Source organism: Apteryx rowi, unplaced genomic scaffold, assembly GCF_003343035.1.
Source record: "Apteryx rowi isolate R43461 unplaced genomic scaffold, aptRow1 scaffold_8, whole genome shotgun sequence".
Classification (NCBI taxonomy): domain Eukaryota; kingdom Metazoa; phylum Chordata; class Aves; order Apterygiformes; family Apterygidae; genus Apteryx; species Apteryx rowi.
The window spans coordinates 2,304,996-2,328,369 of record NW_020451093.1 but is presented as its reverse complement, the minus strand read 5'-3'; the positions used below and the strand labels follow the sequence as shown (position 1 = coordinate 2,328,369).

The 23,374-nt window shown below is 39.9% G+C and overlaps 1 protein-coding gene across 14 annotated transcripts in view; it reads right to left on the bottom strand.

Annotated features, from left to right (window-relative positions):
* The window catches only part of CCNT2 (cyclin T2), a 26,093-nt gene extending 4,192 nt beyond the window's left edge, over window positions 1-21,901 (bottom strand). The window contains exons 1-11 of one of the 14 annotated variants that reach the window (XM_026089100.1): window positions 21,686-21,698; window positions 20,840-20,914; window positions 18,431-18,536; window positions 16,181-16,337; window positions 12,849-12,977; window positions 11,614-11,674; window positions 10,241-10,303; window positions 3,684-3,729; window positions 2,197-2,360; window positions 320-390; window positions 1-91 (exon numbers count right to left, since the gene is read on the bottom strand). The exon at window positions 1-91 is cut by the window's left edge and continues 4,192 nt beyond it. In XM_026089100.1, the coding sequence (XP_025944885.1) occupies window positions 1-91; window positions 320-390; window positions 2,197-2,360; window positions 3,684-3,729; window positions 10,241-10,303; window positions 11,614-11,674; window positions 12,849-12,977; window positions 16,181-16,183 (628 nt within the window). In that variant the 5' untranslated portion in view covers window positions 16,184-16,337; window positions 18,431-18,536; window positions 20,840-20,914; window positions 21,686-21,698. Of the gene's footprint in view, window positions 92-319; window positions 391-2,196; window positions 2,361-3,683; window positions 3,730-4,469; window positions 4,726-6,066; window positions 6,204-10,240; window positions 10,304-11,613; window positions 11,675-12,848; window positions 12,978-15,918; window positions 16,065-16,143; window positions 16,338-18,430; window positions 18,540-20,839; window positions 20,946-21,685 lie in introns of those variants that run through there. The other 13 variants (XM_026089103.1, XM_026089104.1, XM_026089105.1 and 10 more) reach the window with 13 other exon arrangements.
* Between the last annotated feature and the right edge of the window lie 1,473 nt (window positions 21,902-23,374).

Sequence of the window (23,374 nt, the reverse complement as noted above, 5' to 3'; positions counted from 1 at the left end):
CCAAAATGGAATTCTGGACCAAAGATGAACCAAGAAGTGAGTTCTCAGATACCTGTCCGTCACCTTTAGGTTTCCTGGCAGCCTGATTAGCCTGGAGTGAAAAGGAAAGAAGTGAAAAAAATACACAGCTTAGAATACTTGTAAATTCTAATTTAGCTCAAAGGTGAGAATGAAAGCTGATTTAAGGCTTCACTTTTCCCCCCCCTCAGCTACAGTAATAAACAACTACTGAGAGGTAACTTAAACATTTCCCTTGATTCATAATTCTCCTAGAAATTCACTTCTTTGGGCTAGACTGTGTTGTAGGACAATTTCTTACCCGCCAATTTCTAATTCTCTTCAACCTGCTAGGTGTTTTCTCCAGTATTTGCAGGAACTCATGAGTTAGCTCTGGGTAGAAGGAAAAAAAAGCCATTTTTTACATCTGATTCTGTAATAAGCAGGTTAAACTTTAAGCATTTTTTTTAGATTAACGGAACATAGCTTTTTGCAGTATTTACTACAGGTTGCACATAATCTGAATATATATTTAATCAGAAACTGTTTGATGAGTGCTCAATGAAAGAAAAGCTATCACTGTTTCACTCTGACGCACTTCTAACCACTACAAGCATTCTGAAAAGCAGTCTGGAATTTAAGAAAGTCTGTATTTGTTAGACCAAAGATTTCTAGAGGGATTTGTACAAACAACAGCTCCTAAAATAACACGTCCCATTCAGCATGGGTATTTCTTGTATGAAGTCAAGTCCACGTTAAAGTCTGAATCTAAGTCACTGTTTCAGTCATTCTGCCTGAACTTTGTGCAAGTCATTTTGTGCTTAGGGCAACATAGTTGGCTGCATTAGAAACTGGAGAAGATCCTTGCAATTAGTATGTTCACAAGGCAACCTAAGCGTCTATGCTCTCGTCAGCTGCAAATCAAAATACTTTCCACCAAAATTTAACTTTCCTTATAACCTAGAAGTAATTAGGCTTAGTCAGAATTAGAATGCAAGAGTAGACCTCTGGCAGAAGGTCTGGAAGAACTAGCTTCTCCAGAGCTCCCCGAGTAAGCTACAAACTAAGCTGTTCCCTGGGCAATTAGTCTGCCCCTAAACCTTCATTACACACAGCAATTCCATAAATACTTGGTGAAGAACTAAGCAGTGTTCGCTGCGGGCTTCCAGCACACATCCATGAAAATTAAGTGATGCATACCTACCAAACACGCAAAGCCAACAACCAAACGAGAAGGCACAGTGGTATCTGAACCTACAGATACAACTTGAAGAATCATACAAAGACAGAGGCATTTGATCTTGCAGTTTCAAGCTCCCTCTGATTCTGTGCTTCCCATGGTTTTCACTTTCAAAAAAATAAGCTGGCCATTACGAAATAAAAGCTCAGCAGGAGAGAAAAGCAGGCCACAGGGAACTATGCTGGGCCATATCACGCCTGAAGGCTTTCACCACTACTCTGAAACAAATTTTTTGTTCCAGAACTACAAGCCAAGTCCAGGCTATAGATCTGGAAGGACCAGAAATTACTTCTCTTACAGTAGTGTAGATGGGCCTTAATTGCAGACCCCACTGTAGTAAGTACAATTTCTGCCTTGTGGACCTTACAGTCCAAGTATAGTAGGATAAGACAGCACATGAACAGTGCAGGATAACAGCAAGCAAAGTAGGATCAGCAGAAAAGGTCAAGTGTTTTGTTTTTAAATGATCTTGTAGGTATATGCCTTCTTCTGGAAAAAAACATTTAACAAGAAAAACTTATTCTGCAGGAGTTTGAGGTATCATAAGCTATGCCAAATCATTAACATAGAATTAGCTTTATTATGGCAATTTTACATTTAATCTTAAAAACAGCGGTCTCAATGACAGTGAAGCCATAACCTGGGAATAATGAAGTAGGTAAAGCAATCAGGATCGCGTGACTTTGCACAGCTGTATCTCTAGCTGTTTCCCCATTCTGGAAAGCGCTGGAAAGATTCTAACCTGCACCTACAAAAGGCGCATGGATGTCCCAGCCCCCAAGAGGGGATAAAAAGGGTCTCAAAACTTGTCTTCCTACATTCTCCCCTCTCCTGTACCTTCCCCGCATCTGCGAATCTGTCGGTGAGACTTCTCATGCTTAAAGCTATGCTCAAAAAAAGATAGTTATGGCCACTTAATAAACACTTGAATTAAGATGTGAAAAAGCAATATTTCTTACCATCGAGTAATTCTAGAGTGACTGAAGGATCCACATATTCCCACCAGTGTTTTCCATCAGTGGATACTGGGATCTCCCAGTTGGACCACTTGCAGGCCAAGTGAATGCACACACATGCTATGACTGTAGGCTTGTACTGAAGACAGAATGTAGTAAGGTGAAGACTGATGCACAAATTTCATAACGAGGAACCAAGGGAAGTCAAACATGTAAAACAAAAAACCCAAACAAATCGACCATTAACCTACAGAATAAGATCATTTGTCAAGCAACAGCAGTTAAACATTAGCTCATGGAACATTTTTCTGATTAAATTCATAAGATAGTTTACTGCCTTCAGCAAAGGGCAGGGCATTTATCTGGTAGAAAGTTTAATTTGCTTTTGCTATGGCAAGTGTGATTGAACAGCAGAGATATTTACCAGTTATTTTACTATACTTAAGTACTAAAAAGGAAGAGGTATAACATGGTAGATAAAACTCTAGCTACAATAAAAACATACAGCTCATTATGCAGTCTCTGAATTAGACTATTTGATGTAGGTACCCAAAAGTTCCATAAAGGCCAAGTGAATTACTCATGTGCTTAGCTTCCACTAGGCCCAAATCTCTAATATCTGTGAACTCAGCTTCAGTTTCCAGCTGGCAGCAGCACAAAGACGTTGGTTCATTGCTCTATCACAGCTTTTATTAAGAACTGTTTCAAGTATACAGCCCGTCCAGGGACCAAAAATGTTTGGCAGAATTCTAATCAAACATTAGATATTGCTTAAAATCTGGTTACACATAATGTAATCCTAACAAATAAAACTCAAGATTATTTTGCAAGAAACAAATTCAAGTCATCAAGAAATCAAGACTAAAATCTACTCTCAAATTCCATCTTTCTACAAGAGATTATCTGCACACAATTAATAATCCTCATTTGGAATGCTGTAACTTTAAATTTACATAAGTACTTAAGTTTTAAAACTGCACATTAAGATTAAGGAGCTGTTTCTGAAAAGAAGAACACAGAACTACTTCTAGTCTATCTGAAAAGAAAAATCAGCTAGTTCAAAAGATCTTAGGCCCACTACAATTTTATAAATTAAGACTGGATCAATATATTTAAAATAAAGAGAAAACTGCCATTAACTACAAGTGTAAACTAAAAATAGTTTTGTACTTACCAAGATGCTCGAATTTCTAGGTTAAGTTTAGCTCTTTGTAATCTTTAGCTGCTATTCAGGCTACCAATTTTAGACTTATGCACTCACAATCGAGAAAATGTCATCAGAAAGCACCACTACACTTCTCATTGTGCATTTAACCCCTTTGTGCCATAAGGCCCTTGTACAATACACCGCACTGCAAACAGAAAGGTACCACCACTGTAGATGGCCCAGTCTCCTGTTGCAACAAGGGTAAGACACATGTAGGGGGCCCTGCAGTAAAGGAAGCTATAGTGTGCTACAACAGTGCAACAAAGAGGTTCAGGATAACAACCTGTTGGTAGCCATGAAATAGGATGTCTGTGCCAAATCCTTGCTTGCTGTAAGAAAAGAAGAACAGAGAGATTAACTACCTACACTAACTTGTCAGGTTCGTTCCGAAATTAAAGCAATTTTACCTTCCAAAAGCACCATTTGATATTTTCACAGACCTGATTGTAATTTAACTAACTAGCCTTTAAAATAATCTTTGGGAGATACAGAAGAGCCCTCTCTCTTCAGTACCTGGAGGTGGACCAGCCTTTCAGCTCCTCGGCCCCCCCCGAACAAAGGCTCCCTTTGGTTTATCTACCCCTCCAAAGCCTCATGCAGGGGAGCCCCCTCTTCTACGAATACCTGTTTCCCCACCCTCATTTACAGCCGATCCCCTGGCATAACCCTGCCCGTGCACTTCAGGAAGGCAGTCGATAAAACTCAATTTATACTGTAGTACAAGTTCTGCTCTTGGAGAGGAGCGTGACAGGACAGGTGAAGGAAAAAATACTAGCCACACATCTCCCCCAAAGCCCCCAAACCCAGCAAGCCTCCAAGCTGGATGGCATAAAAATTAGACTAACTTGGTAAAGATTTGCTCCCTCTAATCAAAGCACTTTATTCCACATTTTTGCCAAACCTATGTCAAAGCTTCTGATGTGAAACAATAAACTTAATATTAATTACAGTCAGGAAAAAGAAAGACTGCAGCATACCAGAAATGAAAAGCTAATGACTGTTACAGTCATCTAGTGCTGACCCTTACTAGCGAACCCCCCGTGCTCCTCACTCAAATAAAAGAACTTACTGTAAAATGTATTTAAAGGAATAGCTGGGCACAATGCATTTAACTGAAGATTGAATGAAGCCTTCAGTGAATTCTTACTTTGACACTATCACTTGAAATCAGGGCTACCTGCAGAAAGTGTATTGTTGAATTTTATGTCAAAGGGAATATTGTCACAAACCTCTACTTTAAAAATGATCTTCCCATAAGATTTGAGAAAGACTGCAATGGCTTTTAAAATTTAACTTAAAAAAAAAAAAGTTTTACTAATTGTGATTTAATTCCACTTCTTATGATTGCCAAAGAGCATAAACCAGGTTTGTCTTCCTGCTACACAGCTGGGCAGTGCCATAATCTGAAAAGAATAATGAAGTAGCAAGGTAACAGAATCCATTCCCACACAAATTCTGCTAGTCCCTAATAATCTAAAGGTGAATCGTCCAGGTGACAGTGTTATATTTGGTTTGCAAACCATAATGGTAGTTGTATGCCAGATAACCATGGAGTTAAACTTTTTCTCTCTCCCTTCCACCAAAAAAAATGTAAGGCAGTATTACCTAAAAAGTGAAATTAGACTATAACGAAACAAATGAAGAAAATAGTTGAACAAGACTGAAGTGGATGTCTTGCTCTTCCGTTTTCATCAGAATAATATAATAAGGTTCTTCAACGGTTTCTACAGTCTGTAAAGTTATGACACATTTGAGTTAAGGGACCAAGAAATCTCCCTGCTCTCATTGAAGCATTACTTTTGAACAGGGAAGAAAAGTAGATGCCGAAAAACTTCTAGTTACTATCAGCTTGAAAGTAAAGTAAATCAAAACACATACCTGGAAGAAAAGAACCACATCATAGTCTCCTCATATTTTAGCCTCAGTAAAAAATTGTGATAAATACCTTAACTATGCTACAAGCAGTATCATACTGTTTCAAAGTATTTACAGCTAAATAATCAAATTTGCCAAAACCAGCAAGAAATTTCAGTTCACAACTAAAGCTTACGTTAACACAAGGGACAACTTAAAACAACTGTCCCAAACTTCTCTTACATTTAGGACAGCTTTGGTTTAGTAGAATCAATCCACTACAAGTAACCAATTTTTGTTCCTTCAAGATTTATTTTGTTGTGTTTTTTCCTCTAGAGCGAAGTAGTGGAAAGTGAATCCACACAATAAAAAAATCTCAAAGTACAGAGGTTAAAGCAAGCCAGCAGAGCTCAATCATTACAACTCTCAAGTCATAGGGCAGATGACTGTGACTTCAGCCATAATCAGCTTTATATTTTATCATTCAGGAGAGATTTAAAACACCCACCCTGACTCACTGCTGCAGAAGCAACCATAAGGCAGGGGCTGGATTACTAAAGTAGTAATCAAGATTTTGAAACAGGATTTGCTACATCTGTTACACCTTCCAGAAGGCTAGTGTCTCCATGAAATTCCTGCTAAGAAACCGAAGTCCTTATACTGGACATAGCCACACAGTTCAACTGATGCGATTCCAAGATATTCTGAGTCTTTTCTTCAACACTAGGTTATCTTAGATCTTGAGATAATCATCAAAATACAACGACTGCCAAGGCACCCTTAGGAGAGCAGTAGCTGGCTATGACTAGTACCTTGAGAACGCAAGTAACCAACCCCTGGAAGGAGCAGAACGCAGATAAGCCCATCGACACCAGAAGACAGAAATCCTGCTGAAATCCTTCCGGGCAAAAGGAAAAAAGCTGCAGGTTCTGAACGGAGACCTCTCTTGGTGGACCCCTATTATATCTGGGAAGGGCTGGATGAGGCCGTAGTGTAGGAATTCAGGTCAGAGCAGTCTTGGCAGCTTTACTTTCTTGAAAGCATTTACACCTTGGAAACAGGCCTGGAAAAGCCCGAGGTGGACGTTTAGATCGTGAAGGCCCCCTGTAGCAGTGCTCGAGCACAGCTGGTGTTCAGAATCCCACACCGCTTGGTGTGCTAAGATTCAAGTTTTCCTGATCAGAATACCCTCTGAAAAAGCAGATTCGTTCAGATTCATCTCCTCTTCTGCAGACTTTATCTTTCTCAGCCTGATTTAGCCCATGGTAGCAGTTCACGCAGATACTACGGTGCGTTTGTAATTTTTTGTGGAAATTGTACTGTCAAATTCTAATAAGGATCATGGACATCCAAGACCTGATAACCTGCAGAGTAGCCAGAGAAATCCTATAAATCCTTGGAATCCAATCTGCAGTTCCAAAAGGAGGCTGTGTACCAACACAGAAAAAAGAATGACTGAAGACTTCCCAAGATGGAGATGAGGATACACAGTCCTCCTCTTCAGGTTCCACCAGAAGCAGGCTGAGAACAGACTGATTTTTGCACCAGAACTTAGGAGGACTTTGTGATGGTCTCCGCACCAGGGCAGGTTCACTGCTGAGCATTCAAGTCAGTAAAATAGTCTGACACCAGAACAGTTTTTTTTCTCTTCAGCACTGGAGTATCCTTGGAATGAGCACTGAAGCTTGGTGACAGGCCTTTACAGATCCACTGCCTCCAGATTCCTTAGAGGACCTGTGGGATCCTAAGGAATGGTGGTCCTGTCTCCTCTTCTCAGTCTCTTGACACTGAGGAAGAATGGTGCAGAAAAAAGACTCAGCCCACACCATTTTCCTTGTCTACTAAGCTGACCAAACTGTAAAGATGGAACAATTTCATGAACCCGTGAATCTCTGAAAACCAGAAGGAATAATTAGACACCTTATGTCTGAATTTCACAAGTCATTATATATCTACCCAGTCAACCTTTATCTGCAATAATCTGTGTTGTCTAATACTTCTTTCAGAAAGGCTTTTGATCTTAGTTGGAACACAGATGAAGAATTCAACTTTTCCTTTAGTTGTATGTTGAAGAAGATTATGTTTATTTGCACCAATTACCACTTATTAATTCATCTTCAGCCTCCAGCAATTGATTCTGGTATGCCTCTACTAGATTAGACAGTCTTCTGACAAAAAGGACTTCGCTGAAACTTTGAACCTCATCAACATAATCTGATTTATTTATTTATTTGTTTTTAAGCTTCAGGTTTAATACGGGTAACAGTGAGAGCATGAAGTGCACTACCTTGGATGCAAGACAACAAAAAGTGTCATAGGGAATCAGCCATCCTCTTAGTCACTTAAGTTCAGCCAGAACAAGTTTGAGGGACCAGGGCATATTCTCACCACATGGCAATTCCCAGTGCTCACATGCTAAGCCAAAAACACTCTTAAGTACACTTGCATACCTCAGCCAACTTTGTAGCCTCTTTTTTGATACTTAAATACTCAGCCACATCATCTTCCTCCCTTCCTTCCTTCTCCCACCAAACATACAGGTGAAGGTTTTAATCGCAGTAGTTTTAGATGTTAGTCACCCTTAATAAAAGGGCGATCTGATTGCCTTCTGGAATGCTGCTTTCTGTCCAAGAAGATGTTACATCTGAATAAAGTAACCTTGCGTTTCTTCAGCTTCTCAGTCACCCAGCCTCTTTAGCACTAAACACTTAACATCGACAACAGTTTCAGATTTATGTTAAAAGTTTTGAAATTGGATATCTAAGTGTAGTACCTAATCACATTAAAACAACACTCTCCAAGAAGTAAACATTAGGAGATACAGAATTAAAAATCACATCACAGTATCTTTGAAGATGCATCACTATGCTCAACTCCATCTCTTTACTCACTCAAAACAGACTAATTTAGTTCCACGGCAATTATTTCCCAGTTGCTCCACTTGCATGCATGACTACAGACTTCATGCCCTATGTTTTTAATTTATTAATTGATTTATTTTTAAACGTAAGGTACTCAAGTCTTGTGTCCAGGCACCCCTAGGAGGGCGATGTGCTGACAAGAATTCCATTTGCCTCTGCACCCATGAAGGAGCTTGCCTGCTCCGGCCAGGAGGTTTACAAGCATCCGATGTGTTAAATTCACTTTGCACCTGGTCCTGAGGTACATGGATTTTCAGCCCTCACTGGAGTCTCCACACTTCAGACTTGATATAATTTTGGATTTTAAGTATTTGTTAAACTGCACTGACATTAAACACTAGCTTTAAAATGTTGAATTAAAAAAGGTATCATGTACCTTCAATATATGAACTTTGTTGCTACACAAAAGTAACAGGAAAAAACACAGGAAAAAGCTGAACTATCTTAGAGTGGTACCTACCCTTGACTAAAGGGAATTAAAAGTTCATGTAGCCGTATGCTTTTTAGGCTTCCATCAGATACACGTGCTACTGTGGAAATCTTGAAGCACACAGCACACAGCTGCTACGCCCCCCCACCTCAATACTGAACAGAAGTGCAGGGGCTCATATACACATCAGAAAAACATGTGCTCACATTTATATCGACCAACAACTATGGGAGAAAATCCAAGGAAAAACCCTATAGCTGCTGATGCAGACTACTCAGCTACTTGGGGCAATCTGACTTGTGTATCCAGTCACAATCAAATCTGGACAGAAAGCAAAAAAAAAAAATTTTTTTTATTATGGCAACAATAGCAATAAAGCTACTTTTTATGCAAATAAGCTACTATGGCACCAGTTCTACTTTGAATCAAATCCTAAGTATACAAATCTACATTATAATCTGAATGCAGGCTGAACTGGCAGCCCTGTTTTTTTCTGGAAAACTGCAGCCCATTTTCAAGTTTCCTATTATATTTAGAGAGGCAAAATACAGATGAACACATGACATTTTACACCAGTATGCTACATTAAAGTGAGAAAGAAGAGATACTCTTCTTTCAAAGAAGAGCTTTAATCGTGTAGTTAGTACGAAGCAGATATAGTTAGCATGGTTAGGTGCGCCTAACTCTCCTATATTTTACATAGGGAAAAAACCTCTTTTGAAGTACTTTATTTTGCATATTTAGCTCCAACAACAACTAATGACTAACAACTACTGACTGATCATTTCTAAATACTTTTTAGTTATGGAATGTTATTAAAGTGGAAAAACTTGTTTTAGGTGCTTTTACAACCAATTCCTAGTTTTTCCATCCCCATCTTATAAAGTAACAGAGGATTTTTTTTAAAGCTTCAAAAAGAAGCTGATTTAGGAATTAAAGAGGGTGGACCAAAACCCAACAAAAGATACAAAGAATAAAACAGACTTCTACCAGAGTTGTACTAATGAACTGCATACAAGTTAGAGGATATGACTGTTTAGCAGACCGTTTGGGGTTTTTCACTACCATCCAATCCAAATAAGAGCTCCGAGGTCCAGACAAAGTATTAGACATCTGGAAGTATTTGCACATGATAGCAGACCTGCTAAGCGTGCTCTGTATCCTGCAGTTCGTTACCTAAAAAGATTTGCTACGGTGGAAAGCTTGCATTAGCCATCAACCAACATGCAGACTAAACTTCCTTACTTGGTGATACCACTACAGAGCGAAAATAGTCAACCCTGAACGGCATGGAGAAGCTGGCTGTTTAGTTTTCAACCACTAACTGCTTCTGTGATTTTTGAGAAAACATGGAACAGACATCAGTCAAGCAAAGCTAATAAGCAAGCAAAAAACCCCCCAAAACAAAAAAGCTTACAAAGGACAAAGAATTGGACTCTTCAGACTCTAATGTTTAAGATCAAATTTTTAGCAATTAGATTTAAACACACTCTTCGGACATACATAGGTAGTGAAGAAGTGCATCTATGCTATTTACTCATGGAAGAAGCTAATCATATCAGATGAATAAAATCACCTTTAAATTTTACTGGAAGGGTAAAAAAGGGCTTAAAGAAGGCCTTAAAAGTCACTGACCTCTCACTAATTGCGTACATTTCACAACATCTGTGTGCGGATGTTCAATGGTAATCTCAAAACCTGAAGAGTTAAAAATATGTTTTAGAGCTATAATAAAGTTCCATTAAAAAACAAAAAACAAAAAAGACTTTCCTTCCCGCAGACTTAACTCTTGCGAAACCTTTGTACTGTGGATCAAGTAACAGTATTTAACTGCCTTTTATTCTGCACCTTTTAAATTTTTTGGATGATAAAAGATATAGCCATTTCAAGACCCATTTAGTAAAACACCCCGGCGTATTCTAAAATTCCATATATCTAGGAAGAAAAACTACTGTATTTTTAAAAATGAACAAATCTGAACAGTTTCTGATACCTTAATAAGTCAGTACAAGCTACACTATATATGCACTGAAATGTGTGCGTGTTTGTTTTATCCGTCATTTCTGAAACTCAAACACACTGCATCTACGTAATTACAAATTAAGTCAATTTGTAGGTCAGTCACTTCAGATCCCTTTCTTTGTTTACAAAGCTATTCAGAATTAGGCCACTACTGTTTTTTTTTAAAAAACAATTTATTCCAAATGGTATTTAAGAATATCTGAATAAGTCAGTGTTCTCAGGCCTGCTAGCTATAATTGTCTCTCTTCACATTACTTTGAAGCCAGAACAGTTTCTTACCAGAACACTGTATTTCAAATTCTGGAATTACTTGAACAAATTAAATGGTTACGCTACGATTTGTGACATTCAGAGGCAGGAATCCTGCTCAGTTGCATACTATTCTTTAATTGAAAGGCAGAACAGAGGAAGAGCATTTGGTATAAAACTTTTACCAATTGCTTCAGAATACACACACAGCTCTGCTGGTATAACATGCTACTACCTTATGTAAAGAAATATTAATGTAGCTACATGCCTGTAGCAATTAGCCAGAAGATTAGAGTATGAAAGCAATGGAACCCAAAGCTTTGAATATAATTGAACAACAACAAAAAAGGGAAAGATATTAACTAGGCTTTAAAAAAAAAGTTTCACATAACATTGGCATTTTTTCTTACTTAAGTCAAGCACATAGCAGCTCTATATAAACAAAGATATTTATCTGAATGTCTTTGGTATTTTGGAGTAAAATCTATTTGGAAGGGCACATATTTCTACCTCAAACTGTGTCAGAAATCTCTGTTTCACAAATATTTTTTCCTCTTTTCTCCAAAGTGAACACCACAGCAACTGTCAATATGAAAGTAAACTCACAGGTCAGAAGTTGTACACAAAGAAGAGTAAAATTTGAGTATACCAACAGTGTATCAAAATACCCAGCTCCTGGACTCCCATTACTGGTCTATGGGAAGTTGGCTGCATGAACGGTATTCAGAAAAACATACCTAAAGTTTGAAGCATTATTGTTTCAAGTATAACCAGCTCTTGGGCTTGCTGAAGGTATGCCTGAAACAAATTAACAAGCAAGTCAGGACTTCCATGTCTATTGTCTCAAGATTTCAATCATGCAATTCCCACCTGAGTATTGGTAATATCAGCACAAATTAAGACCACTCTCCATGCCAATTAGCACTGACAAGTCAAGAATGCTTCACTGTAGTAATATATACATAGTTTTTTAACCAGAATAAGTGTTACTGCAAATTCAGCTATACCAGCCCACCCATCTTTGACAATTAGATTTATTTAATCTGGATCTGATACAATCTATTCCAGCAAAGCACTTTCGTGAGAAGACGGGGGATGCTATAAGCATTAGGAAGTTTTGCCAGTGCAAATCACTCATTTATCTCTGTGCAGATTATCTGTTTTACAAATAATTTAGAACACAGCTGCAGATATCCAGTTGGCCTTTGTAAAGCTAGCTTATGCCTGTGGGCTCAAACTCATATATATAAATATACACAAATGCACGCTGGTATTAATGTATGCTGGATATCTGTGTGCAGCATTCCTAGAACTGGAAGCACAGCAGAGACATCAAATAGTTCTACACGTCAGCTCAGGTCCAGCAGGGTAGAACCAGCTCAACCTGACCTTCAAGCAGAACAGCTCTGATGCCTCTCCACCACGCTTTCTAATGCATTCGGTTTCAGGACATCTTGGGAAGGGAAATGGGAAAAGGTAATGTGAACTATAAAGCAAGCGGAAGTGGTACAAACTTTGGCAAACAGGAGTAAGAACATGTATAGCAGAGACACAGAGCAGCTGACAACTGTATGGCATCCCTGAAAACAGGATGCATGCCCAGCACAGCGAGCCTCTGGTTGAGAAACACAAAGTGTCCCGAATTCCTCTCTACACTGAGCCTGGCACTCATGGAACCACGCACGAGACTTCTCCTTATTTAATATCTAGTCTTTAAACTATACATGTAGAAGTCTTAAAAATAATGCAAATTTAAGATGTAGCAATTTCCCTTCAACTGTCATAACACAAATATTTAAGTCCTTTATTAGCTATATTAAGTACTACAAAGGATTTGAATGGTTTAAGAACAAAACCTTTTTCTAGTTTGCAGATAAGAATAACCCAGTCAAGACAGTATAACAGCTCATTAGATGAAGTGTCATCTTTAGCTTCAATTCCAACTATCTTTAAAAACATGACTTCCACCTACATCACACTTTGTATCCAGTTGTGGCTCTTCAGGATGAAGACAGGCATTTGCTACTTTAATAACATGTTCGAGTTTCCGTGGCTGTTCTTCCACTTTTGCAGCTAAGAACAACGCCGTAGGAGATATTATCTGAAGAAGAGAAACATGTATACATATACATATATATACACACACACACATACATACCAAAAAAACTTTTACAAGTAGGAATTTTTATGGAGAATGTGAATTGGTAATTAGAAAAGGATTAAGCAGTTGGGATTTTTTTTTTAAACAGTTCTGAAATCATGCGAGACGATGTAAAAATGACTAGTCAAGTTTTACTTTAAAATTCATGTGCTCTACTCAGCAGCATGGGGAAGGAGAAGCATAAATGCTAAACTACACTCATGAGTAAAATGTTTGAGGTAAAACTAATTTTATTGCAATATAAAAAGAATAGATTTGGTCCAGGGGTTTTAGTCGCACTAAAACAGGATTTTCCAAGTTAAATATACTTCATGTGAAAGTTCATCCAAGTTCTAGCACAGCAGTGAGCCATTACAACACCTTTTCAGTCAAAGCCAAAACACCTGATGCCAACAAGTTCTGCTAGTGTTGGATTCTCCTAAGAACAAGAAACTTTTGCAGAGAACTTGAAGAAAAGCAGCTCATTGTTAGAAAGCATAAGCATAGTAGTATAACATCACAGGAGAGCCACAGACTGAACAGAAAAACTTACTCCTAGAAACTTTACTACACACCCAGAAGTATCTGGGGAACAAAGCACAACGATTCACAAAACACCAGCTATATCAAATGTTAGTAAAGACTACAAATTAAGTTGAAAGAAAAAAAAAATTATAGCACTGTAGGTGCCATAAGCTGGCAGCAAAGCACACACTCGCAGTTCAATATAACCTAAGGGTTAACTATGAAGTAAAGCTTTGATGCTTAGTTGCCAGCTAGAATGACTGATATGTCTATAAATGCAACATGGTTAGCCATAATTGACTTACAAGAACAAGGGTCCTCCTCTAATGCAAAAGCTGCCCATGTCAAACATTAATTAAAATGACAGTAGAAATCTTCATGTAGACATTAAACGATTAAATTAGTTAAAAGTAAGCCAGTATAAAGAGTTTCTTCAGAGACAGGAGTGGCTGCTTGTTGAACGTTTAAAGCAAGTCACAAATAGTGCGGATATCAGATTTCTCATTCAATGCCCAAGCAGAACTAGACTAAGTGAACTGAAGCAGCCATGCTTCCCCCAAAAGGCTTTTTTGGCAGTAAATAATACCACCTTTGTTATGCCAAAGTGAGGCCTTTCGTATAAAAATTCCCGATATATGGAAAACTGCAATGAACTAACTAGTAACAGATACTTAAATGATTACCCATCACATTTAAGAATGCAAAAAGCACTCCCTCAATCCTTTTGAAGGCTTCTTAAATCACCTTGAAATGTGCACTTAGATCTGGAGTAAGACTTTTAAGCTGGCAGGCTTGCAAGGAAAACTGACACCCTGGAAAGGCGATAACCTTTGATGCATGGAATGTGCCATTAAGAAACCTAGCATTCTCAATAAAATCAAATCACAGGGAACAAATTCTTCTGTAACTGAGACAAAAGAATTACTTTCCTTGTAAATGTTTGACAAAACCATGTAACTTAAGTCTTATGAGTGAATGAAATAAAAACCCTGAAAGGTCAGATGTGAACAAGGCCATATTAATGTTGTCATTTAAGATTCTAATGATTTTCAAGAAGTTCCTAGCCATATTGTTTGAATTAAAGATTTGAAATTAAAGAAGAAATTCACTCTGCCAGGGACATAGTACTGCTGTTCTTAAAAATCTGCCTCACTTAAGCCAGGAGACAAGCTTTTAAGCACTAAATGTGATGGAGAGATTTTCTGGAGTTCAGAAAGCTAGAGCATCAACAGCTTTGGGATGCTAAAAGATGTATAGTAGCATACATCTGTATTAGCCAACAAATGCACCCCATATAAAGACACCTTACAAAGCAAACAAGCTGTGCTCCAGCCCAGTAATGCAAGAAGCAATTAACCTCTCCCAGCTACAGTTGTTTCATCCAGATGAGCCCCATGGAAATCTCTCTGCTGTGCTTCAGTAATTTAGGGCACACAACTGAGGAAGACAGCTGAGGCTAGCACCTTCTACACCTGAGAGAGCCTAAGAGAAAACTGATTACATTCTCAAACATAATCCTGAGCTTCTGGGAAAGCCTGGATTAGCATGACAAGACCAAGAAGCCAGAGAAACATGAACTATTTAGAGAAGAAAGGAAATTGGGAACAGTCAAGAACTAACAGAGTTGGGGAGAAACAAGTTTGATGAGTGTTGACTGAAATGATGAGATATGAGGATACCAGAGAGACTGGAACCAGCTCCATTTGTGACTCAGTAGAAGGGGTACAATGAGTGGATGGAGTGAAACCAGAGACTAGCACAGTAAGGGCTCCACATGGTGGAGCTGCTGAAGAAGGAAAGGTAAGGATGAAGAGCATGGAATCAGAAATGGACTGGATGAAGCGAAGAAACTTCAAAAGAAAGTAAGTAGGAGATTCTTTCCACCTCCCCAAAATCACACAATTTCTTCTGTTTTTTAAGAGGCATTTATGGACAGCCATCATAGCAGTGGCTTAGTGCTGGGTTGAAGAAGAACGATCGCAGTTGTCCTCTACCCAGCCAGCAAAAGCAACTGCAGTGACTGCACTGTGGGCAATGAACAGTCGCTCCCTGCTGCTCCCCTCCTCTCCCACCAGCCCAGCTTTACCATCCCTACCAAGTCTCTCTCACTTACCCTTAAGTGCCTGCCTTTGGGCCTTACGATTTTTCTGGCTTTGTATATAAGTTTAATTCATATATATCCTAACACAAGCTCTATTTTCACAAAGTTTGTAAGTATAGTTACACGCACATGGAATTTTTGCCGTGTATCTTCTTTGTGAAAAAGCAACTTCCAACAATTACCATTACTGAAAATATTTACATTTCACAGAGACATGCTTCTTGAACCAAATCACTGATAACTGTGCAATTAAACCATCAGCAGATTCTCACTCACTATTATTCTACGTCTCACTGCACTGAAGTTTTACTTCATTCCAGAAAAGCACCTTCTTCACCAGGCAGACTTCAAGATCTTTTCAAATCTACTGCAGGGATCAGTTGTGGCCAACCAGTCTCCATGTCATTCTTGATCTCCAAATCCTTACATAAAACAGTTTTGGAGGCTGATAAACTGGTATTTAACTGTGGTTCATAAGAAATCTACACAAACCACCATTACCTATTATCTTCAGAAACAACTGCTGGCTTCTGCTCACCATTTCAGGTCCTTGTCTTGTCTAGAACTAGAATTCCCTTCTCCAGTTTGAAGTAGGTCAGTATTTTTGCCTCCCTTGATATTTATTCAGGAAAAGAGATATCCTAATAAAATTTCAGACTTGGCATGCATATAGTCTTCAGTGAAAAACACATACCCTGTTAAGTGTACAACAGCAAAGTTACTCATTAAAGCTTTCATTCATTCCTACTTCTCAAAAATAGCATCAATATGATTCTGGCAGGAAACAAAGCAAAGTAGAACAAAAAAGCAAAATTAAAGACACAGACTAGACAAAGTTGTAAGCTTCTTTTATATGAACATCTTCATTTGACATAAAACAAACCAAACAATTTAAAGAAGTTATCTACAGTGCACCCAAAATATTCTTCAAGAAGACTGAGAAATATCTTCAGAAGAACACACGTGATTTATGAACTTAAATCCCATTTTCCTATTAGCTGAGAATCTCAGAAAACAAGTCCCACTGAAATAAAGAAAAGACCAAAACATGAGTGTTATTATTATTATGACAGTCCAAGGGCATCATACAGCAAGTTTTATAGGTAGAAGCAGCACAATTCCTGTTTATCATGAAAAACACAAAACATCTTGTAAAAACAGTTTTGATACATTGAAGATATTTGGAATAATCTTAGAATCCATCTCCAGTATACATCATCTTTTTCTGAGAACACCCTTCTCCCTCTTAATGCTAATATTAGTTGGTTATTACACTTGATATAAGGTAGCTTACTGATGTTAAGTGATGATAATCTAGGATTTTTTTTTTTTTTTAAGTGTGAACACAAGGAGCTGCATGTAATTTTTTTATTATAACCAGCAGCTTACATTGCACAAAACCAGCAAATATGTTGAATTGTAAGATTAAAAATGGAACTCATATGGCCAAAACAGCCTCTCTGAAGTTTGCTGCCTATTACAACAGCTTTGAGAACTTGCACAACAAGGAAGCTCAACTCTTTAAAGCGTAACTTGGATGGGGTGCAAGGGACAGGAAGGAAATGCAGATGAAGGGGGAAACAAGCACCCCCCCACACACACACACACTCCACTCACCTACCTTGCACTTCAGGGGAAAAAAAAAAAAAAAAAAAATCCTCCTGCGGCCTCTCTTTAGGCACTTTGCTAAGTTCCACTGCATGTCACACAAGTAATACTTAACATCATCAAGTATATTTTCAACTGGTTGTTTGGCATTCCACACAGCAATTCTAAAGATTAAATTTAAAAACACAGCTACCATTTAGACGCCTTTCCTCTCATTTTCAAATATCAAGGACTTTCCCCCCTCCTCTGCTTCTTCAAATTGCATTTTACTGATGAATACATTTCTAAAAATTTTTTTTTTGTTGTTTTTTTTAAACATAATATCAGACACACAAAATGCTAGGGAAGCATTATTTCCAGAAGAATTTTAATTTTTGAGATATTCTGAAGTATCACTGTGACATTCAGGTTAGTACTCCCTATAAAAAGTCCACAACTCTCCTCCCTGTCAAATATTAGCATTGATTAACTTTATACTTGGCAAACCAGAGTTACTATGTCCTGGTCAACAATAATATAGAAAAAATAATTTGTACTACTGCTGAGGAGATTCATACTAGTTCCAACATACCATTTACATGGCTAGAGAAGATTAGTAGTCTGGGCATCGATTATGTTACTTGGTTTAAGCAAGCTGCCACCCTTTTACTGGAGCAAAGCAACTGTGCAAGGTCTTAACCTGTTTCAGTTGCAAAAATAAAAGAGCCAACACTTTCTTCTGTGCAACTAAAAGTACGTATCTTGTAGGTAATCTACAGTAATTCAGAAGTGACTTGCTAGCCCACAGTAACATAGTAAGTATGTGGATATTTAGTCATGAGAGTCAAATTTATACATTCAAAATGCAACCACACTACATTAGCTAATATGTGCCACGCACGTGGCCCTACAGATTGGAAGTATTGTTGCGATTTCCATTCCATATTCACAGTTAATCCTTAGAGTCTTGCAAGCCTATAAAATTGTTTACTAGTAACTTATCATACGGAGGAAAAAAAATGCAGAATTAAGACAACAGCTGTTCACTGAATCACCTTCCACTAGAAAACCTGTTTATTAATAACAATGATAAAGTGGATGTGACTTATGTTTGACACACAGGCATATTTGCATAACCCAACAATTATACATGAAGATAAATATGCAAGTGTTTATTACTTCACTAAAAATATTAACCTACCAATAAAAAGCAGGAAAATGGAGGCCAGATTTTTGCAGCTGGAGATCTTAACTCAAGGTATTCTGACTAACAGCCATGCAATTTTCTATCCCAAGTCTTCAGATTCCTTCTTTTCATAGATAAACATCAATATACGCACACACAGAGAAACATTAGAAACATACTCCATATACTGTAGAAAATTTTAGCTACGTCTTAGTTTCAGGACTGCCAATACCTTATTACTTAACTTCTAAGGATTAATTTCTTCTTGTAGCAGATGAATATTATTACATTTTTCCACTTGCCAAGTACTCTGGAGATTTGATATTAAGTGTTTATTATAGTGCTTGGCTTTTGCTTTCTCTACAGAAAACCTGCCAGATGGTTTGAGAATAAGAATTTAAGTGACTCACATTCACTTTGAGACCACCCCTTTCACTCTAAAAGAATAGGAAAAAAGCAAGGCAATGCCTTTGCCCATTCATCAGCGCACACATAAAGCTACTGTTCAGCCTTGCAGTCATTAAGAACTACAGCAAGTTATTCAGCAGGAATCAATACTACTGAGCACTACCTTGCAGTTTACTTGTTTTCAACCTTTCCTTGAATAATATAAATTTGAATATTAAGCTAACAATATATTTTTTTCTGTAATAGCTGCAGTTTTCACGGCATTCAGCCACTGAATAACTTACCTGTGAAATTTAAGATTCACAGACTTAAGGCTTAGTCTTCATAGCAAGGGCACTAGATAACTAAATACCACTGCGTTACCAGTTTCAAGTGAGCAGCATTTTCTAGCATCCAGTGAAAACCAGAACACAGCAGCTAAAGCTTCTCGCTACCTAAATCTATCCCTGATTAGCAGATAGAAAATAAACGCTAATCTAGTGGATGATGTACCACAACACAAGTGCGGGCTACGGTAGCACTACACAGAGTAACCCCCCTGTCCCACACAGCTCTGCCTAGTATACAAATTCCATAGCCATCTACAGTCACAGAAAGCTTGGGATGCCTCACCAGCTCCTCCTCCACTGGCCACAGCTTACTGCTAGATTGGCAGAACTAGAGGATTGTTTCAGGAAAGTAGATCCTGATTTAGGTGTATTTCAGGTCAATATCTAACCCTCTACCACTGGATAAACAAAACCTATGTTACATGCCTCTTCTGTTCCAAGTGTTTCACGCTGATGTACACGCATCTCATTTGTACTTAAACACCTCGCTTTTATTATACAGTGACCTATAACATCGCAGTTTTGGTAATAAGTTCACTGCAAGTTTGAATTTACCTTGCATTTTGCACAAAAATAATTAAACACACCTCTGAAGTGTGTCTGCAAACTAATGCTTATTTGGTGTTTATCACGCAAGAAATAAGATGCCTATTTGCTCAGCCAACAATGATGAAAATAAACCTGACACCAGAGAAAAGCTGGTTAACACCGTAACTCACTGTGATCACTCCATGCCCAAATTTCAGACCGTGCAAGGTTTTACCCTTTGGTAGACCAGTATCTCTCTCTGGTCTAGACCACAATCTTTCACAGTAGTCTTAATTTGCTTATTTATCATAAAAAGCCACCATCTGAGAAAATTCATCCTCATCACTTAGCAATACACCACCACTACCATTAACTGTTCTTTGCAAAGTTAGTAAGAAAAAAAAATCAATTGAAAAGTATGTATTTTTACACAAGAATACCTAAAATATTACACTAGTGCTTTTCTGACCATTGCATCCAACACCCTGGACATAAACAGATTTAAAATTTTCAAGCTGGTACCTCCAATTCTACACTTCTTACAAAGTCATCCAATTACAAATAGTACTTTTACTGCAAAATTCTGTTCTTCAGAAAACACTCAGTATTCAGATTCAGCACATTCATTAGTTTACACAGGAGAGCCAGCATTTTCTCATCAGATCATATTTAAAGTTTTTTCTTGTCTATCTCAACTTACCTTCAAGTTGTCTAAGACAAGAATAGTAAAATGAATTTAAATTGGCTTTTAAGAGCAAATACATATGTATACACACATATAACCATATTATGTCAAACATGCCATGCTAGCACAACCACTGATTTCATTAAGAATATTTGTTCCCACATGCCAAACTTTCAAACTATAGCATGTAAACACTAGCCAGCTGCTAAAAAGCTAAATGCACTCTCTACGCATCTAAAACATGCTTACTGAGGGTGCTTATGATTTTATTTCTATGGCAGAAAATAAAATCTGATTACCAGTTAAAATAATTCCAAGTTGAAGTGAAAGCATCACTATTGCTTCTAAGTGGTTGATAAACTGAAATTCCCATAAACACACTAAACTTTACAATCTAGCAACAGGCTATAACACTTGTCACTTACACTGCCAAAATCATGGGTGTATTATTACTGCATATCAAATGATACTTACATTTCGATTAAATTTTGTGAAGGAATGATGCATATAAAACCTGTGCATGTAAACAATTGCAGTATTTATCGTAAGCTGAGATCTGAAAGGTTAAATTAAGGAAACACTACGTATTAAGGAAATAGTTTATAAGAACTGAAAGCAGCGTACTTCCCATATCAATCATTACTTTCAATATATCGTTGTCTTCAGCTGAAAAAAAGAATTAACGGTGTGACCCTTTAGGAGAACCTGACTGCTATTAACACATTTTTTCATTTCCTTCACGGACAACATGGAGATTCCTACACCTGACTAGCCCCATCTCATTCATCAGGAAAAAACCTCTCCAACGATGACATATGCTGAAGCACTCTCTAAAGTACTTTTGTTTTGCTCTAGTTTTACTATTTCTCAAGTAGCTTTGAGACTTTAGTTTTACTACTCTCACCTCCGGCTTTTAAAACCGAATTAGCGAGTAGTTAATGAGAAGGTGCCCACTTTAGGGAAAGCGAGGGTCTGTAAACAGCTACGACTGACTTAAGTGTCTAAAAAATGAGCTATCAGCACGAGTATCGCTAAAAAGCCGGAGCAGAGAGCTGAGCTCCGCTAAAATTCGGATTTAAACCGGGAGACCCGCGCCTCCGGGCCGCGCTGACAAAGAACGCGAGGAAGGGGCTGCGGGCGGCCTCCGCCTCCCTCCCCGCACCTCCAGGGCCCCTCGGGCCCCCCACGGCCCCCCCACCCCCCGCTGGGGGCTTCGGCCCCCTCCCGGAGGGGCGGGAAGGGCCCCGACCGCAGCACCGGGCGCTCGCGGCGGTAACGGCCCCGCGCCCCCCCCGGCCCGCCCAGGCCCCGCTCGGATACACGTTGAGGCGCTGGCCCATGTCTTGAATGAGGTTGGCCGCCTGCTGCCGGTACGAGAGCTCCTTGTCGGCCTCCACGCCGCAGCGGCGCGACGGCGTGTTCTCCAGCTGCTCGCGGCTGAAGAACCAGCGCGACGCCGTCGAGGAGGAGCCGCCGCCGCCCCGCGCCGAGGAGCCCGCGCCGCAGCCCGCCGCCGCCGCCATGACACTTCCTCCCCCTCCTCCTGCGGCCCCGCCCGCCGGCGGCGCCCCCGCCGCGCCCGGCCCCTCCCCGCCGCGCTCCATCGCCGCTCTCGCGAGAAGTGGCGGCGGAGCGCCCCGGCGGGCCCCCCGTCTATCCGCCTGAGACCATAGAGTCTCCCGGCGGCGAAACAAGAGCGCCGCATGGGGAGGAGGGTCACGTGGCCTGCATGGCCGCCGCGGGCAGCCATGGCTCTCCAGGCACCGTGCAGAGGCACGTGACGCGGGGGGGGGGGGAAGGCAACCGCCACGCAAAGAGCGGCGGCCATAACAACTACGCAACGCACGTCCCGCGGGCGCTAAGACGGCGCTGCCAGCTGCGCCAGAAGCCCTTGTCTCCAGAATACGGAAATGACGTCTCGCGGCCCCTCTTCATTGGCTGGCCGCCGGCGCTGATTGGTTGCGGCGCGGCGGGCCGGTGACGCGCGTGGATAAGCGGTGACCTCGCGGGCACTGTCGGTTGCTGGGTTGCTGTGGGGGTGGGACGTTTGGCCGTTGGCCGTTAGGTGGCCCCGTCTCCCTGGTCCCCTCAGCGAGGCGGCTTCCCGGGCGCGCCCAATCTGGAAAGGAAATGCTGTATTTCGAAAAAGAACGAGCGAACGGGGACTTTTCTAGCAGCAGGGGGCGGTTCCGAGTCGCGCCCAGGACTAGTGTAACGGGTTATAGCTCTCCTGTAACTAGCAGGCAGCCGCAAAATTGGGCACGCGGAGGGTTATACAAGCGCACGGTTGGGAAATGCAGATAACTGACCTGTGCAAAAGTTCGCCAGCTCTTTCTAGAAATTTTAAATTCCATAGCCTTTTTTTTTKGGGGGGGGGGGGCTTCCACTGATTGTTCCCCATTTCCTCTTGCAATCAACCTGATAATTTAGTAGTTGTAGTAAATGAGTAATTTGGCTTATAGCTGTTGAATGCTTGCGTGTTTATTCAGAAGATTAAAGAACACGGTCTCTTTAGCAGTGGCTGGCAAGTCGAGGGTCTGTCTTTATGCCAACTTTCCCTAGCTGCTCCTCTCAGATCTCCTTGCCTGTTCTCCTTCCGTTTGTTTTCTCATGTGTTGGCATTTAGGAAGCGCTATGCAGAGGAGAACACATCTCCTGGAAGCAGGTATCAAATGCTAAAACTGACCGGGAGCAGAGTGGATGTGCTCAGTGCATTCCTTGGGCTCCCAAGCGCTGGCGTATGAGTGGGAGAAGAAGTACGGTTAAGCTTAATGGAGCAGTTCATACTCCAGCGTATTGCTTCAGGTTGTAGTCACGTCTTCATGGGCTGTTAATACTCAGCCGAGAACATTAACAGGTTGAGACAATTAGCTTATTACTCAGAACTTTTGTTTAAATACAGACTCTTCATAGATTTTTTTTTAAACGCCAATTATTTTGGTGATCCTGTTTATTGCCTTGTAAACAGTTCACAGTGGTGTGAACAAGGGGGCAGAAGCTGTCATGTGG